The sequence below is a fragment of the Conger conger genome, chromosome 1, assembly GCF_963514075.1.
Source record: "Conger conger chromosome 1, fConCon1.1, whole genome shotgun sequence".
NCBI lineage: Eukaryota > Metazoa > Chordata > Actinopteri > Anguilliformes > Congridae > Conger > Conger conger.
Genome location: NC_083760.1, coordinates 11,425,815 through 11,444,850, shown reverse-complemented (window position 1 = coordinate 11,444,850; position 19,036 = coordinate 11,425,815). Strand labels below are relative to the sequence as shown.

The 19,036-nt window shown below is 44.2% G+C and overlaps 2 protein-coding genes across 5 annotated transcripts in view; one reads left to right on the top strand and one right to left on the bottom strand.

Moving 5' to 3' along the window:
* Window positions 1–368: 368 nt before the first annotated feature.
* Window positions 369–16,185, bottom strand: atl1 (atlastin GTPase 1). Of its 2 annotated transcripts, none has more exons than XM_061241082.1 (14): window positions 16,053–16,185; window positions 10,153–10,403; window positions 9,429–9,563; window positions 9,189–9,293; window positions 8,761–8,811; window positions 8,537–8,593; window positions 8,285–8,377; window positions 7,584–7,722; window positions 6,912–7,039; window positions 6,172–6,228; window positions 5,686–5,757; window positions 4,452–4,883; window positions 3,428–3,442; window positions 369–2,509 (listed from the first exon to the last, which is right to left on the bottom strand). In XM_061241082.1, the coding sequence occupies exons 1-14, from the start codon at window positions 16,084–16,086 to the stop codon at window positions 2,369–2,371; spliced, it is 1,710 nt and encodes a 569-aa protein (XP_061097066.1). In that variant the 5' UTR covers window positions 16,087–16,185; the 3' UTR covers window positions 369–2,368. The 2 variants fall into 2 exon arrangements, with proteins under 2 accessions (XP_061097066.1, XP_061097075.1); XM_061241091.1 differs by having other exon boundaries at window positions 369–2,491.
* A 761-nt stretch (window positions 16,186–16,946) lies between these two features.
* The window catches only part of map4k5 (mitogen-activated protein kinase kinase kinase kinase 5), a 58,456-nt gene continuing 56,366 nt past the window's right edge, over window positions 16,947–19,036 (top strand). The window contains exons 1-2 of one of the 3 annotated variants that reach the window (XM_061263285.1): window positions 16,947–17,144; window positions 18,158–18,409. In XM_061263285.1, coding sequence (XP_061119269.1) covers window positions 18,302–18,409 — 108 coding nt within the window. In that variant the 5' untranslated portion in view covers window positions 16,947–17,144; window positions 18,158–18,301. The remainder of the gene's footprint in view (window positions 17,145–18,157; window positions 18,410–19,036) is intronic. The other 2 variants (XM_061263291.1, XM_061263300.1) reach the window with 2 other exon arrangements.

Below are 19,036 nucleotides of genomic sequence, written 5' to 3'. Positions count from 1 at the left end.
GTAGGTTGTGCATAAAGGGTCGGAATATCCGACGTTCGTCATTACGTGATTTGGCTTAAACCTGGATGTGTACGCATTAACAATAGCAATATGTGTGGTGCTATGGCTGCAGTTCTCTAGCAGTTTCATTTCGGCCTTAAGATTTTCTTCTTCTGTGGTACATGATGCCTGGTATGGAAACCGATATATGATCTAGTCTCATTTAAATTAAACAAATGATCCCCTTATTTCCCATAAGAGGAAGCAGTGGAAAATCATTCCAGTATTCGTTATGATCACTGATATGGATGTGTGTAATGTATTTATTATATTTCTCAAACTTTTTGTTTTAAAATCTGATTATTTCTAAATTCAAAAGACCAGTCAAATGTTCTTCCCCCATTTAATAAAAACTCATAATAGTGCTTCACAAATGGTGACATAACATAAAATGGAAGACGGTTAATGGAAGTTTGGAATTGTGTTGCTGTGTTCTACCCTTTCTTCACAATTCTGATTAGCAACAAAGCGTTCCAGTAGAAATCTCTTTGGTCAGACACAGATAGGACCAACTCCTTGGTCGACTGTGCTGAAAACCAATACAAAATATCAACATGGAAAATTAAAATACAAAAAAAACAAAAACATGATCTTCATATTTGACTGGTTTATACAGCGAAATCAAATTTACATAAAACTTTTCAACGACTAAGTGCGGATGGAGCTTAAAATTCAATGAGCACATTCTACAAATGTAACAGTCCACCAAACCCAAACACGTAAGCGCTCTTACATCACAAGCCACTGTCACGAATAGAAGCTGATTGGAACAGAACTCCGCTCGATAGATGTGTTCACCATGCAGCAGTAGACAGACAGAGGTAAACATCTCGCATGTAAAACGGGGGATCCAATCGGCTTTCCCCGCCACCGCACAGGTCAAAGTATCTCTTCCAATGACAACGATCCCTATTAGCATGCAATCGAGAACTGTCGCCTCGGTAACCACGGAACAGCGCGTGTGCTTTAGAACCCTGCCGGAACTTTCACTGTGGAACATCCCTGGGGTAAGAGGAAGCCTCGATGATCTGACTCACCAGTTCTGCTGTAAACAGTATGGCCCTCAGCCAGCTCAGACATTTCCATGAGCTTTCACTGGTTTAGCTCGTCCTTTATTTTTGTCTACGTTTTTACGGCGGAAACGTGTAAACAAACGGCTCTGTTTTATGAGTTTGCTGCAGTACTTGCTCTTCAGAAATTATCCCAGCCTTTTCCCTGTAACCATATCGACTGCGAGAGTACAGTTATCACCCATAATCACCACCCAATCAGTCTCTGGCTGTGCTGAACTCCCAGAACATCAAAGCTGTGAACGCTGATTGCAGTCAAATGAGATGACAGTGTAACATTAGCTCTGGTTCACAATGAGTATGAGGACAAGCACAAGCCTCGTCACCCAGTGCTGTCATCCAGTCATGTCAGAGGGCGAGACTAGCTGAGTGTACAGCACAAAGACATGGCACCCCATTACTGTATGCCAAAGCACTGCTTCACGGGGGAAACTCAGCTCTGCGTGTAATGCTTGCAAAGAAACGCACTAAAAACGGTGTACAGGTGCCCAGTTTTCAGTGGAATTGCAGTTGGATTTTTCAGTAAATATGCTGTGCACACAGTGCGTGTTTATGTAGAAACATTTAAATGCAAAATCTTCAGAAATACAAGCCCTAAAATATATTTAAAGTTCAAGAACTCTAATACCCTAATAGAGATATAATGGAGAACCTATGAAGGTAACTGAATAAATAGTTAAAATTATCCCTTGTATACCTTTTAAAAGGTGCATACTTCATATTCTAAACATTACAAATCTTTAACGGCACTAAACGTAAACATTGCATCGAACACAAATGAAACGGCCTGTATGAAGAATTGACTCAACAGCTCCGCGCGCGTTCCAACGGCAGCGCATCTACGTGAAAGACAACAGCAAATATACACCTGCATAGCCCTGTGTTTTATACCGTCTCACCCTTGTCCTTTAAAATGAATATGTACAGACGTTTTTATTTTTTTACTTTGAAACAAAGAAAAAAAACAAAAGAAAAAAACACGTTATTTTTAAACCAAGCTTGAAAAATAACGACGACGCGTGATCTCCATTGTTTGAAGCCTCGACCCCCCCTCAGCGGGAGATTTAGCCGTAGCGTGTTGGATCTCACTTTGTTCCCATTAGCTATATAGTAGTGTATGCGTTACTAGACTGTTCCTGTCAATCAGAGAATAATAAAGAGTGCCCGGTGGGTGAGGATGCTCCGCCCCTCTCTCTGTCCGTCATGCTACTTTAGTGACCCAGAAGCCCCTGCGGCGGCCTGCCCAGGTGCTGAGAGCTTCAGTTCTTCTTCCTCTCCACCTCCTCGGGGGCCTGGGCCTGGGCCTGGGCCTGGGGGCTGGGGAAGGCGTGGTGGTACAGGGGCCGGTGACTGGCGGCCGCGCTGTACAGCTTGCAGAGAGCCTGCCAGGGGGGAGACGGCTGCAACAGTAAGACTCCTTAACAACAGACGCACTCTGAGAAGGGCGGCCATCTTAAATGCAGATTTTAAGACTGGACGAAAAAACAAGACACGAGACGGGGACTGTCACAGAACACACTCGATGACACAACACACTCAATGCACCCCAGAGGTGCCCGACCCTGTTTCTGGAGATCTGCCGACCCTGTAGGTTTTCACTCCGACCTTGACAAAGCACACCTCATTCAACAGCAAGAGATCTTGTTGCGCTGCGAATTAGTAGAATCAGGTGTGCCAAATTGGAGTTGGAGGGATCTACTGTCCAGGAGCAGGGTTGGGCAGCCCTACCATACACATAGCTGACTTGACCAACAGCTAACATCTGCTAAATGACTAATGTAATGTAATGTAATCTAACTCACTAAAATGAATAAAGGCAGTTGCTCCTACTTCCTATAAACAGGTGTTACAAAATATACTGTTCTTTTTAGTTTTGAAAGTATTTTGAAAATACTGAAATCATTTTGATTTATAAATCCTTTGTGGTGTTTTCACCCACTAGGTGTCACTCTTAAGTCCTGTGACATTTTCTCTCAGTTGTTTTGGCAGGAGTTTCATAGGAAAGGAGTCATTACGTGCTCTTCTTCTTCATATCCTGTGCCCATTAACATCAGTAATAGGTTTATGTTTCTACTTCCCATCTGGCAATATTGCGGTTTCCATGAGCAACCACAACCAGACTGAAATTTAATACCGAAACTGCGAGATTTGTGTGAGATGGCTTGATGCCCCTCGGTACACCCGTGGCTTAATGATGCAATAACTATGAAATAAATAGAACCAAATAAAAATAACAGGAAATCATTGCGCCAAGATACAAATTCAGTGAGGTAAAAATAGTCCTTGGTGGTACAGAAGCGTGGTAAACCTTTCCTTACCTCGTTTGTGCTTCCCTGCGGGAGAGAGGAGGAGAGAAAGGAGAGAAAGGTCTCAGAATCGGTCGATAACAAGTGTGAGTCACAACACTCACAGCAGAGACCCCGCAGAAGGCCTATGTGGGATTGATTTCCCACAGCAAGCTAGCAATTCACCTTTATGTGCCACCGACAATTTACAAAGGACTTAAGCTGAAACCGCCTGGCTGAACAGGTTTGCTTATGGAGGACTGCCGTCACTTAGATGAGGTAGTGCTAGCGGTTCTTAAACTGTGCTCCATAGGCGGCTGTCCGGCACGACATGGAAATGGGGCACGGTTTGCAGAAGAAGTGATGAGATGGAAGCTTTATGATCAGGCTGGATTTATGGGAATTGCTAAAACAACTGCTGCATGCGAGAAGGACGTATGTGTCTTCAACGTGGGAAAGTGTGTTGCAACAAAACTGGATTTCATCTGTGAGTTGGTGGACCACTCATTCTTCCCACACCATTTATGTGGCCTGGCACAAGAATAAAAACAAAACTGTGCTACTTAGTTAGACCCTTGGGGGAATGGTGAGACAGTCGCCCTCCAGTGGCGTAATTGTTAAACCACTCATGAACTCATTATTTGCATTGGCAGTGATGTCATAATTTGGCTCCAGGTTTCCGTGCCGTATTGACTCAACAGTTAGCTGCTGGAATCATAGTGAGCTGTACTGTATAAATACTGGGCTGTTGCCGGGAGTATGGGGCAGAATATGGGCTTGTGACTAAGTCCTGGAACTGGGACCTGGAAGGGTGGTAGTTCAAGCCCCAGTGTGGCCACAATAAGACCAGTGCAGCTGTGGGGGCCTTGATCAAGGCCCTTAATCCCCACATTGGGCTCAATTATTATTAGCCTAATATTACATCGCTTTGTATAGTAGACGAGTGCATACAGACAGGCCTGTAGGGTGTTATGGGGGACAGGCGCTGTTGGACTGAGTGCTGGGGTGCGTGTCGATGGCATCAGGGACGGGCAGACGGGTCAGAATCGGGCGTTACCTGGTCCCACAGCGCCCCGGCCACCTGGTCGATGACGGCCCCCAGCTCGCGGTACTCGCCGGAGTAGCGGATGTAGGCCCAGGTGCAGAGCGTGATGAGCGCCAGGCCCAGGATCATGTTGCACACGCTGGCGATGATGTCCACGCCCACGAAGCCCGTCACCCCGGCGACCACGTACATGACGAAGATGACGACGAAGAGCGTGGCGGGGGTCCTGGCGGCGTGGAAGATGTTCTTGGAGTCGTTGTGCTTGATGTACTGCACGAAGACCTCGTCCATCTCCGCCTCCAGCTGCTGCAGGTAGCGCCGGCTGAACTCCTCCCCGCCCATCTTCTTCACCCCGCGGAACAGCTGCAGCGCCTCCTCCCGGATCTCCCCGTGCCTCGCCTGCAGCTCGTTGGGGGCCAGGAAGGGCCGGTCGCCCCCGCACACCTGGAGGAGAGGGGGGAGTGGGGAACGTCAAAAAACCCAAATGTCAGTCTACACCAGGGGTGCACAACTCCTCGAGGGCCGGTCTGCGTCCGGTCTTGTTTTTAATTTGCTGACAGTTCTATAAATTACCCAGGTTCAAGACTATACTTGAGCACAGTAGAATCATTAGGATACACTTGCAAGTCTGCAGCTGTAGCCGGTACTCATACACAGATAAGATATGATTGAGTCAATGAAATAATTAAGACCAGAAGTTGGCACAAAATCCTGAAACGGATTGGCCCTTGGTGTGCATCCCTGGTCTACACCCAAACGTCTACACCTCAGAAGGTCTATTCACGCTGTCCTTAGCATGGGGTGAAGAGGGATTTTAGCACAGGTCTAACTGAGTGTTCACACTTACACATTCTAAAGTGGGCTAGCACCAACCTTAGCCCTGGGCTAGCTGGCCCACGCCCCAGAGAAGGGTTAGCGCCAGAAATATCCCCAAGCATGGTGCCAAAATAGCCTGTGTGAACACTTAGCCCAGGGTTGACAAATGCTTGTGTGAACAGGGGACAGGATAAGCTAGCTCTGGGTTATCATTGGCATCCATCTGTACACTCACCAACTCAACCAGCAGCACAGTAACTCTACCCGTAAACATACAGCTACAAGCATGCTGGCCATAACTTCTGTACTTATATTATAGCTGTAACAGTGACGGCTATGTTAAATAGCTAGTTGCCTTAAGCGCATTCTATTTTGTGTATTTATTGTAATTGAATTGTGTGGTGGAGTTATAACGTCCTGTCTCCCGCACCTCCTCCATCTTCTTGTTGTACAAGTCCTTTGCTGCTGCCACCGCTGCCAGGTTATTGGCCTCTGCCGTAGCCTGGAGGACAGAGAAGGGGTCACAGGTCAAAGGTGAAATGGGTCTACTAACTGAACTGGGGATGATGATGGTCAAAAGCAAACCGAAGGTCAAAAGCAAAACGAAGTCAAACAAAGTGACACTGTGTTGAACACCGTTACGTGGAATAAGGGAAGGCCATGATGTTTAATCACTTGTATTTACCGGTCAAAGATGTCTCCTTTGAATAATTACACGTACTGTATACTGTTGCATTGTATTGTAACTGCTTTTTTTTTTTTATCAAACATGCAATTGCTTAATGTAACTGCTTATTTTTCTGAACAAACACAAATAATTTTGCCGTCTGCATGGCTAATATTCCTCACATCAAATGCTCAAGTCATTCAATCCCACTGTATTAATAGTTACTGTTCTGCCGAGAATATTGATTACCTGCAGCATGGATTTCGGATGAGGCAGTTCCTCTCCTTGGTAAATCTTTATGTAAGCCTATTGAAAAGCAAAGGGTTAATCCCTATCAGTGAGTCCATTTGAAGGTTGCAGTCAAGTTATTTTCCAATGAAATACAACACCATTATCCCATCAGTAACATCACTTAATGATCGGGTGAAAGAATAAACCTTTGATATTCAAAAACTTTTTCAAGTACTGCCGTGAGCAAACAGTAATATAATAAGTACAAAAACATGTTGCTTGCAATGCATGATAAAATACTGATGATAAAATGGTAATACCTCTAGTTTGCCACTGTGTTGAGGCATAACTATATACTTGACACTGCTGACAATTCAGATCTGTCCTTTCCTGTAACTGGAATTCAGATAATATGAAAAACTCAGAAACTAATACTTGACATTAGCTCAGAGTGACGGCCGTGGCCTTTGAAGTGAGCCTCTCCACAGCTGTGTTAGCTAGCGCTAATACGGCGCTAGCCCACGGTGACTGGCTTACCTTGAAGTACTCCACCAGGCCGCGGCTGTTTTAGCTAGTGCTAATGCGGCCCACAGTGACTGGCTTACTTTGAAGAGAGTCTCTTCACAGCTGTGTTAGCTAGTGCTAATGTCGTGCTAGCGCTAACGTGGCGCCCACAATGCCTGGCTTACTTTGAAGAGTCTCTTCACAGCTGTGTTAGCTAGCGCTAATGCGGGGCTAGCCCACGGTGACTGGCTTACCTTGAAGTACTCCACCAGGCCGCGGCAGGTGATGTTGTTACCGTTGATCTCCTTCACGTCCAGGTTGCGCGGGCTGAGTAGCCAGGGGACCAGTACCTGCAGGTTGTTGATGAACTCCCGGTCTATCTCTGCACACACAGGCAGGAGACGGAGAGACAGGGTTAGCCAGAGGCAATGCGCTGTCACTGCTACCGGTGATCAACAGTGCCTGCATGGAACTTGTTTCACCTGCATTAACGCTTTGAAAAGGTCTGTCTAGGTCTGTTTTCGGTTATCAGCAGTGCTTGTTAGATCAGCATTAGAATTTTCAGTTAAGAACATTCTATAATTGCATACTTGTGATCTTACAAATAAAAAGTTTAGTCAAGTACAAATCTGGACACGAATATGTATTGGCGTGTATTAGCTCTGTCTGATTTGCTCTGTCTGATTTATAGACCAGGGTGTCAAAACAAACTCAAAACATCATTATTTAAATCGTAAACAATAGATATTAAAAAATAAATTTAAAACATTTAGTGAACTGACATTGTGTACACGTTTCCAAAACACAATTTGTTGATCGCTATCTAATGTGCTCATGGTGAAATGGTGAAACCTGGTGGCATGTCTGTCTGTGCCGATGCTTTCTGCGTCCTGTTCAGCGGTGTGCCGTGTCTTTGTGGGCGTTACCTTTGAGCCGTCCGTCAAAGTGCGGGTTGGTGGCCACCTTGAGGCCGGGGTGGGGCATGAGGAAGCAGGAGATGTTCGTGAAGCAGGAGTGGATGTGCTTCCGCACGTTCTGGAGCTCCTCGTGCTGGTTCTCCGAGATCTGCAGTGGGACCACGCACCCCCACACGTGATCCACTCATCACAACCATGCACCGTCAGACCCATTGTTTTATTATTTATTATCTATTACAGCTACTCAGCTGATGCTTTTAACTAAAGCGACTTGCAGTTGATTAGACTAAGCAGGGGACACTCCCCCCTGGAGCATTGTGGAGTTAAGGCCCTTGCACAAGAGCCCAACAGCTGCACGGATCTTAATGTGGCTACCCTTATTGTGGCTTGAAGCAGTGCAGCCACAAGCACCTTAGCCACAAGGCTATAGGCCGCCCCAGACCTCTTCACTTACTGACGATGAAAAACTGTGTTCCTTAGCTTGTTATTAAGAGATTGAATCAACAAGACTGCCGGGTCTCTCTGGAGGCCCGACAGAGTTATAAACAGCCTGCATCAGCCTCCAGTGACTTGCCGTTTACATCACCAGCCCTGGTGCTGTTGAAATTAGTTCACTGCCTGATATATGATGAGGCGATTCAGCTGGCACTCTTGTCAGTCTGTTCCCTTGTTTGTTAGGATGCCTCAGCTACAAAAAAATGACCTCTGACCTTGAGCCGCTTCTCCAGAAACTTCATGCCTCCCTCCTGTCCGTAGGAGAACTCGTACGGAAAACTCCAGTCCCGGACCAGGAAAATCATTGACTGAAATGAAAACCAAAGCTCAATTCACAATTATGTTCCTCCTGAAAGACGCATGCAATTTCCTTGGATTTGCAAAATCATAGAACAGGCGTGAAATGCCCACAAAGAAGGTTGGCAGGTCCATTTATCACCCAAATTATGACAAGAGAGATTAAATACCTGGAAAGGTTTCAGGAATGTTTCTTCCATGGCTAGTCTGCCATATTCAGTAAAGAGCTACAAAACAGCATGATCAAAGGAAGGAAGGCATTGGTTAAAATGTATACACAGGGCTCATTCTCTTATAAGAAGCATCAGATGAAGTGAAACACATGCAAAGGTATGAGGTCTACATTCTGTGTGACTCTCTAAAATAGGACCCAGCGTAGGACCACAGAATCTACCTGTAAGTGCTGAAGGTCGTCCTCCTGTACGTTCTGAGAGATGTTGTACACCTGGAGACGCATAACAACCACACCTTTAACAGGATAATGCAGTAACAATTTCTGATTCACCATCCCCAAAGAGCTGTATAACAATAGATTGTTATACATATGTTATAACTATGTAGCGTACGTCCATCCACTATCTAACCCAATTATTCCTGGTCAGGGTCGCAGGGGGGCCTATCCCAGCTGCATTAGGACGAGAGACACAAATACAATCACCAATCCATCCCAGTACACACACCCCCATTCACTCACACAGGTATCCAATTAGCCGAACCTGCACGGGACCAAGGACCTTCTTGCTGTGTTAAGCGACAGTGCCATCCATGTGTTATGTACAAAAGCGTATGGGAAGAGTGCAGGGCTAAAGCAAACATCGGTACCTGCATGGAACTTATCATGGTGCTGAGAGCAAACACTGTGGCAGAGTCCCTCAGCGTTGACTGGCTGTCAAAGGTGCCCTGTGTGTCCATTAGCAACACCGCCACCTACAGGACACAGAAAGAAGCACAGGCAGAGTTGACTTCCATAATTTATTTTCAGTTATGAATAATTAAGCGGGGTAAGCAGGTGTCCTTATCTGACAGGGCAGCGGCTTAAAGGCCATTTTAGGTCACTCTCACCTTCCGGCCATCTGGCTTGTCCACCAGGAAGACCTCGCTCCAGATCTGGATGCCCGTAGTCTCCCGCTCTGACCCGCCCCTCCAGGAGAAGCCAGTCAGCGGTTCATCAGGCTCTCCCAGCCAACCCTCTGAGGCCTGCGTGTGTACAGAATATACACAGTGAGTCTGCTGCATCCAGTGGTCACTCACACAATATACACAGTAAGTCTGCTGCATCCAGTAGTCAATCACACAATATACACAGTAAGTCTGCTGCATCCAGTAGTCAATCACACAATATACACAGTAAGTCTGCTGCATCCAGTAGTCAATCTCAGCACTCCTCCTCACACACACACACACACACACACACACACACACACAAACACAAACACATACACACACACAAACACAAACACAAGCATGCACACACGCAAACACAAATGCGCAAATTAACAAATAAAAACACACACATAGACACACGCGTATACGCACACACACACGAAAGCATGTACACACACACATGCACATACACACATACACACACAGAGGTACAACACAAAGGCCTGCCTCAATCAGGCCTGACCAGCTTTCCTATGGACACACTCACAGGGCTAAACCATTCATTCATCTATGGCACTCCTGTGGCTGATCCCTGAGACCCACATCGCCCAGAGGGGAGAGAGAGAAAGAGACAGAGAGAGAGAGAGAGAGAGAGGGAGGGAGAGAGAGAGAGAGATCTCACCTGGTTGTACATGTAGCGCAGCATGAAGTCCATCAGGAAGGACTTGCCCTTCCGGAAAGCTCCGGCCACGGAAATGGCCACCACCTCGCGGTCCCTCACCTCCTCGGACAGCAGGATGCGGCTCAGCGCCGCCTCGTCCAGCTCGAAGGAGTGGTCGTCCTTGACGACCAGCACCTGCACGGGCCGCGCCCGCCCGTCCGGCTCCTCCTCCTCCGAGCTCCAGTCCAGGTTGCTCTTGTCAGAGAAGTTGCCTGTTTGCACGACAAAGCCCCCACACAAACAGTTAACTTATTGCAGAGGGATACTCAACCAATTGTCAATATTAATAGTAATTCAGCTGATTTGTCATTATGTCAAATCAACAAGCTGCAGTCTCAGGAATAAAGGTACGGAAAATGTCTTTAAAAGGTACAAATGCTTGTCACTGGGGCGGTACCCTATATGTACATACAATGTATAGCCAATATATAGCCAGAAATATATAATTCATTTGTATTTTTTTTCGATTGGAAAATGCAATTTGTACCCAAAGGGACAATTACTGTACTTTCAGGGTACATTTGGAAAATTTGATCCTTGAAGAACCAAAATGGACCTCCACTGTCGCTTTATTTCTGAGAGTGCGAAGGAGGGGCTGCCATCACTGAAATCATGAATGGAGTATAAGGGGGAGGGAGAACTGACTAAGCAAACCAGACAATGTGCCAGTGGTTCCCAAACATCACATTAGAAGGGTGTTTAATTTTGCCCGTATTATCATTTAATTATCATTAATCCAATTACCAAAAACTGCCTCAGGCCAGCCACTGGACTTGACAATTGGTTAATTTGTTTGACTTATTGTGAATTATACTGTGGGGCAGGAGGCTTTCCTCAATCAGGCCTTTTCCTCTTAGCTCCCATTTTTCATCAAGCATCCAAATGTTGTGCCTTTCTCACAACAGGCAAAAGAGTCATGCTAATGATTTTAATTAAGCTAATGCATCTCTGCCATCCCTGGTGAGATTTCAGCACTGTACATGTACAATTTTGGCAGGAGGATCCAGGAATCTCTTCCACTTCTAAACAGATAATCATATCCCTGGATCAGTTCCCACCAGCTGGCTCAATGGCCAGCATCACCTTGCTGTGTACCCCATCTAACAGGGAAAAAGTATTTCATATTTAACTACTTCGGTCATAATCATTAATTGGCACCAGATTTAAATACTCATTTTGAATCAGCTGGTTAAATGTACAGAAGGACAAGCCTGCAAACACACCGGCAAATGTGTGCGAGCTACACTTTTATTAGATTAGGGTCATCTCTTGTGTTTCGATACGCTTACTTTACTCCAGAGCAGGGGTGAGCAATTCCAGTCCTGGAGGCCTGGTGTGTATGCAGGTTTTTGTTTCCACCAATTACCCTGGCTAAATGAGCTAATTGGCTGTACACACCAACACCGGATCACCCGTAGATTAGGTCACAGTAAAAGGTTTCGTGTCGGGACACGAGAGCAGTCCTCGGCTGTCACTCACGCGCTTATCAAGAGGTGCAGCCAAAGTGTCAGCGGGAGTAAGTGTTCGGCCTAATTAGGTAATTAAGAGCAGAATTTGGCATGAAAACCAGACACAGATACGGCCCTCGTTGCCCTCCCCCACTCCACAGGGTGAAAAGAGAAGCGGTTTCGGATTCTGAGTCGGTTAATTTGAAAGCGAACGGGGCAGCGGGAACCTTCTCCCCATCACGTTAATGAAAGCCTGACTTGCTTCGTCATGCACCACTGCTTACGGATCATTCGGGGGCACGTAGAAGACAGCGCTGACATCACGCGGCTACAGATCGATAGAACACGGCTAAGTGGTCAGCTGGTAGGTGGTGCTTTCGAGCAGCATAATGACATAGGCTAATTATCTTTCCACATCGTAAGGTCGCGTGTCAGGATAGGCTTCCGGGCAGTGACTGGGTGTGACTGCCCTGTTGCTCGACTCTCCCCCGCGCTGTCTCAGGGTCAGCGCTGCGTACAGCACTAAAAAGCCCTGCTGCGCATTGTGAGGAGAGATAGCATCTCAGCGCACTGACCAACATGGCCCCCGCATCTTCAGTGTAGAGACAGGCAGGGCGGCTCCTCCATGACATATCTCTATATAAAAAACACATTATTTGATTATTTTACTTCCTTCATAAAACAATGCCAGTGTGCAGACGTGGGTTCAAATAGTATTTGTTTTGGATTCAAATGCTTTTCTGTGCTCTATTGATCTTGCCTGCCGCATTTGAGCAATACAAGGAGGAGCAGATTGGGGCGGGGTTTGCACTTTTAGGATCATTTAATTTGCTCCAATACATCAGGCAGGCTTAGTCAAATACAGAAAGGTATTTGAATCCAATATAAATACGATTTGAACCCAGGCCTGACAACGCGCAGAGGCAGCTGAAGGCTCAAAGCAACTGTGGAAGGAGAATGTGTGAAATGAAACTGCTCCCTCTGGATGCTCTATATTGGGTCAGATTTCTGGAATGTTCATCTAGAGCCAGGCAGCACTGGCTCTAGAACTGGACAGGAAAAGTGCAGGGAGTACATTTTCAGGAAATAATTTTCTAGGAATGCTTTAGACAGGGTTGGTGTATGTTTTGTGAAAACACACTTTCTGCACTTAAGGTACGGCAGTGCCCTAAAACATCACCCCATATAATATTATTAAACGCTGTCAACTACAAACAAAGCACTCGATAGCTAACAGGCTGTTATGAGGATGTGATACTAGGAGATGATGTATGCGTGAGTTGACAAATGGCACTCAGCGAGGAAAGAGACAGAGAGAACTAAAGGCTTTTGACTGCAGCTGCCAGAGTCAGCAGGTCTGGTTGTAAACATTTGACACATGGAAAACAACGGGAGAGCAGCCATGCCAAATTAAACAGGGGAGAGGATGCGGAATTGTCCCGAGGTTTTTTTGTTTTTTTTCGGCAATGTTTGCTGTGCCACAAAACTCTCATTATAATGCAAAGGAAACAATGACGTGGAGGTGCAACCAAAATACACACTGGAAGTGGAAGACATTTTTGTTCTTTAAAACTGTAATTAAACAACCGGCCTGGCAAGACGTGTTTTTCAAAGACACCAGTCAGGAATTCTATCCTGTTGTGTTGCTTTTATGGCTCCTTTGGTTATGTCTTTCATTCCCAATGCATGGTTCAGAATTGAAACTGCATTGGATTGTTCTGAAAAATACACTGAAATGCATCCAAAATGTATTGATCTATTTCTGGAAATTTGAAATTTTATAACTGTGCAGATATGCTAAAAACTTCCATGCAGGATATATGACCCATCTGTGAATAATGCATAATTATTCAATTACATAACAGTAAAGGGGTCCATATTTATTCCTTATTGAATCTTATATGATTCATTTGAAGGGCACATAGGAAGCAATTAGCAATCAGTGCCAATGGAGCAACCTTTCTTGCACTTTTCCTGTTGCTTCCACCCCTCCACATTGTCACAAGCACGTGTTCCCTTCAGTATCATCCAGTAATGACCGCGCCCCTCCAAGCGCTGATGTCACAGGGATGCTGATCTCCTTCTGCCACTGAATCATTTTCCATTCTTAGAATGAGCTTTATGCACTTCAGCAAGTGTCAGACACACACACTCTCGCACACTCTCGCTCTCTCTCACAGACACACACACACGTAAACACACGCACTCACTCACACACACACACACACACACACACACACACACACTGTGACGTATGCACTGAGCCAGAACATCCCAGGTTAACATTGGTTATATGTGGTTTCGTAGACCTGAAATTGTGCCCCAGAGCAAACCAAAGAGCCCCCCTTGTATCTGACACCCCTGTCAGCAGCAGACCTACAGTGCTGGTATGTTTCCACATTATTTCTAGGAGTTTCGACATTTCGGCTAATGCATCCAGTAGCGTTTGGTACCAGTGGTCAATACTACCTTACCACCAAAGACAATGTACAACTTCAAAATGCGTGCCTTAACAGGGCCACTATCAATTAAACAGTTCTCAGTGATCACATGGTTGTGGTTGGACACTTGGATTTAGCTGATGTGTTCAGAATATAGCACTACTCACCTGGTAAAGGTATATTTTTGGAAGCGTAAGACTTGGCAGTAAATTATGTATTTTAACGCCATTAAATCAGGGGTTTACAACCATTTCTGATCTAGGGAGCCCCGCCCAGGCTCAACAGCATCCTGGGGACTCCATCATAAAAAAAGGGTTATATTTAAAAAGAAAAAGAAAAAAGAAGGGTTTTATATTTTAAAATATTTTCCCAAATCTCTCTCTCTCTCTCTCTCTCTCTCTCTCTCTATATATATATATATATATATATATATATATATATATATATATATATATATCAGGCCAGGGACCCCCCTGCAATACCTTAAAGTATCCCCAGAGGTCCACAGACCTCCGATTGAAAATGAAAACCTGTCCGGCTTTAAAGAAATATGAATTAAAATATATATATATATATATTCTGTGATATTGCAAAAGGCCACACTTTGAGCAAGAGGTCAGGAGCATGAGATGCAGCGCTGACAAAAAGAGCGAGCACCTCCTAAAGGGAGAGGCGCACATTCACAAATCCAGCTTCTCAACATCCAGCAGTCAATTAATTAGATTTATCATGTGAAACTTCTATTCTGCCTGTAGGGCCTAAGTAATCCCCCACTTAAGGGCGAAGATTCTCCCCCATACGCAGCTCTGCGAATCTGTAAGACTTCACATCTACTTCTGCCTCATTTAAAAGGGCGCAGAGTGGTGTGTAGGCTATTACAATATACAGAATGCCAGAAAGGAGAAATGGGCGGCATTAAAATTAATGCAATGTGCCAAATAACGTCAATTATTTAAGACGAAAACCCTCCCATATTTCCTGGGCTTGGACAGGGTGATTATTAGCAGGCCCGATGTAGGCCTGGGCTGGTCTTTTGACTCCTTAAAGCACAACCACATGAGCTTTAAGTGCTATCACACTCCTACCCATATCTGTTCACTGTCACTGCTTGAACACTGAAACTGCAATGAAGATAACCGCAAAATGGCACAGGGGCTTCTTCGCTGTATGTAGGTCAGTGCTCAAACCTGTAAATAGAAATCATGAAGTTCCATTTGCCCTTTCCTTTCTAATCTCACAGGTTTTTATTGGGAGTGTGTGATGCTGCATTTTACACAAAAGGGACTTAATTCACAAATGTGTGATGTGTGTACAGTTCAACACTTGTCGTATCAATGCTAATATGAATTCTGAAAAGAGCCGTAGCTCAGATGCAATTAGCACAGGTCGTAAGTAGCTGAATTTATGACAAGCAATCAAACGCAGAAACAAATCTAAGGGTGAGATAACAACCATTGGTGCAGACCATTATTTTTAAACCCATGTTGTCTGTTACTGGAACTGTGCACGATCTAATAAACTGATATCACGTTGACTATTGAACATCTAGTAATGCACGAAGGCTTTCGCACATAGCATTGTCATTACACTTCGCATAGTACTAATACAAGAATTTAAAGGCGTTAAAAACAAACGACATTATAAACTGGCCTATACTGTGTATTTACGCTGGTGTGTTATTGTCACGTCACATATACAGGGCTGTGGTCGGGGCAAGGCTTTTTAACGAAAATATTACGATCATACAGGCTAATTTAAGATTAATATTATGACGAAGCAATTTGATAAATTGTCCGCGTAGTACAGCAAAGGCTTACGAACGTATCCCGTGTTATTTATGGCTACTGATCCACAAGCTACACTGATGTAACAACATACATACACAGACACAGAAATATCCGAGATGGTTATAAATTAAAATTGTATCTCTCCTATGGCAATTCTAGTGTATCCGTTAAAAAAGGTAGCTCACCCCAGCTATCCCTGTCTTTGCGGTTTCTGGCCATGATGATGGAGGTTGTTGTTTCAATGCTCTGATTTTCTGTGTTGCTTTGGAGATCCTATCCTAGTCGGTTAACATGTAGACGTAGGAGGTTCTTTTTTTCACACGGCAGAGAAGATGCTCGCAGCTTTGGGAGGATGATGGAGCCTCATTCTCATCTCAAACATAGCCGCAGTATCTACAAACTCCCGCCAGGGTGTGCTGTTTGACTAATACACAGAATGAGTTATTAATAACACACGCATAAAACAAATATTTGGGAAATGTAAAGTTTCACATTTCGACAAAAGGTTACGTGTTATAAGTAACGTATGCTACAATAATTATGCACTACATACTATACACACATGATCACACATCATTGCTTTTGCAACATGGCTAACGTTAACTTGCTTTGTGACCATTTTCAGAAGCCTTCCATTTTTGCAAGTTTGTGAAAATGACTCTAGATGGCAGTATAAGTCTTTTTACGATGCTTTGTTACATCTGCGATTAGAATAACAAGACGTTCCTTTAAATGGAATGCAGACTGCTATTTGAACCCACTGCGTTCGTCAACTGGAGAGACGAGAGAAAACCGTTCATTTCGCTAAACTATGTTTAATTAGCTTGCAAATAGTTTTATTTTATGGTCTTCATAGAAAGTTAAACCAAAAGGGTGTATGTGTTTTTTTGTTAGATACTTGCTTTCTTGCTGTACAAATGTCTGTGGTCCTGATTATTTCCCCTTACTAACTTAAATAAATCCAACCATTGGCACTGAAAACACACGCTAGCACTAGTACCTCACATCTATTTTTTTCAGAGTCCATTGAGAGTTGAGGAGACTTGTCAACAGAAGGAAGTGACCTGCTTGTCAACGTCGAAAGCGAGGCGGGGTAGAGAGCTTAGTTGAGAGCGCCGATGAAGCGTCAGCTAAATGATACGTGAGATATCTAGCGAGCTAACGTTCGCTGCGGAGTAAGTTTTTATTGTTGGTTGAAATACTTCATTGGACTTAAAAAATCGACGCCTGGTGATTTTAGAACATTTTGGAAATTACCCGAAAGGACGACTTTACCCGTGAGCATGGATAGTTTTTTTTTAAGATAGCTAGCTATAGTAATGGTCAAGCAAGACACCGAGTACGTGTAGCTTACTGTGCTTGCTTGGTAGCATCTATGCTAGCATAGCTAGCTACATCTGATACAAATCAATCTGCTGGCATTCGGTGCTAGGCTGCACAACTTTACTTGTTGCTAGCAGGTTGGCTAACAGATGTCCAAAACATTATTCAGCTATACTGGATAAAGATTAATAAGACAATTTGAAAATGAGCTTGCTACTTGGCTACAACTAAGTAAAAAAATCGTTTAAAATGTTTGCATATTGAGTTAGTGTCTCCAGACTAGCTCGCTAGGTATAGCCATTGGGTTGGCATTCTTATTGTTTAATTAGCTTGCTAATAAACCTAGCTGCTTGATAACTGTTATAACTAAATATCCTGTGTAGCGAGCTAGAATAAAATTATAGCCATATATGCTAATGATCGCTATAAAATTAGCTAGCGTTAAACATTCGCGTTGCAAGATATCCATTGATAACTATCAAGACCATCAAGTAATAAATTACTTCAGTAAGATAAAGATAAGTTAAAGCCTGATATGGCAAGCACTAGTTAATACCTAAGTGGTATTGCCACGACTGAATTTGACAAGTTAGTTAATGTGCTAGAGTGTTATGCTAGCTGATATAAAAACAAAGAAACTAATATAAAGACAATGGGTTGTGCTTGCTATCATTAGCGAATCTAGACTGCCTGTTGACTTGCTAGCCAAATTAGCGAACACAGGTTTATTTTCTGGCGAAGCAGTAACCTTAACTTTATTTGGTTATTTTTTTCCTTAGTGAACTCAGTGGCTGCGAAATACGCGGTGACTCCCGTGACATTTCAGATAACGCCCTTTCCCCGTATGGCATGCCACTAATGTTAGCTATCTACCAGTGTGTAATGTGTGCTAGCATGGTAACATTGGCTGAGATTCTAGCTAGTTGGCTGTTTGTAATTCGCACTCATATTTTTTCTTTCTCGCCAGCAGGAAATGGACCAGAAGCCATATTTGGAACTAGAAGCTGTGTTACTTTAGAAACCGAGAAAACCAGTCATACGTTATTGGATCTGAAGACCGCCGTTTCCTCACTACCTGTCTGGTTAATGTAAAGCACAGGACGAGGCTACCATGGATATTTTCCCTCGGCCCAGCGGGGAAATTCAAAGGAGAAATCCACAGCAGGATTTTGAGCTTATTCAGCGAGTTGGAAGCGGTACATATGGGGACGTGTACAAGGTATTTCGCCTTTCATTTCACTGAGGAGTTTGGTTATTGTTAATCGTTCATTCGAATTTATTATGCGCAGACAATGCACGTGTTCAGCTTTGCTCACCTCCCATAAGAATTTCACACATCGTGCGCAATGTCCCAAGCATCTACTGTACGCAACTGTTTGCATTTGCACTGACAGTTCAGCTAGCTAACGTTAAGATAGTGAGTTAACGAACTGCATCTAGCCTACACAATGCATTGTGAAGATAACGGGGAAAACAGATTTGAATTCTAAAAGGAAACAACGAGTACGAAAGCGTGATACACTATCGCACTTTTGTGTTTACTTGTTGTACACTTCGTTTTCCGGGTCGTACAACGAGTTTTCACCGAGCTTCATATTTATTTTTCTTCTTGTGTTGTTGACTTTAATTACACAAACCTTTTCATTTCTGATGGCACTCCAATAAGCGGTATTAGCCTGCATATTGCAAGTTCCAGCAAATTGGCTTCAAACAAGAGTCTAGGATTTGCCTGCATACAGATCAATTCCAGCTGTAGTAGTTTACAGCTGATCTCAGCTCAGACGTAATGTGAACAATAGTGGTGGTTTCTAAATGTGGTCTGCTAGCTGTAACTCGTGTAAACCAT

Excerpts from the sequence above, each read along its gene's own strand:
- atl1 (XM_061241082.1), bottom strand. The coding sequence starts at position 16,086 with ATGGCCAGAAACCGCAAAGACAGGGATAGCTGGG. Across the intron at positions 8,812-9,188 it reads CCATGATAAGTTCCATGCAG|GTGTACAACATCTCTCAGAA; the intron begins GTACCGATGTTT and ends ATGCGTCTCCAG. Across the intron at positions 8,594-8,760 it reads ACGACCTTCAGCACTTACAG|CTCTTTACTGAATATGGCAG; the intron begins GTAGATTCTGTG and ends GCTGTTTTGTAG.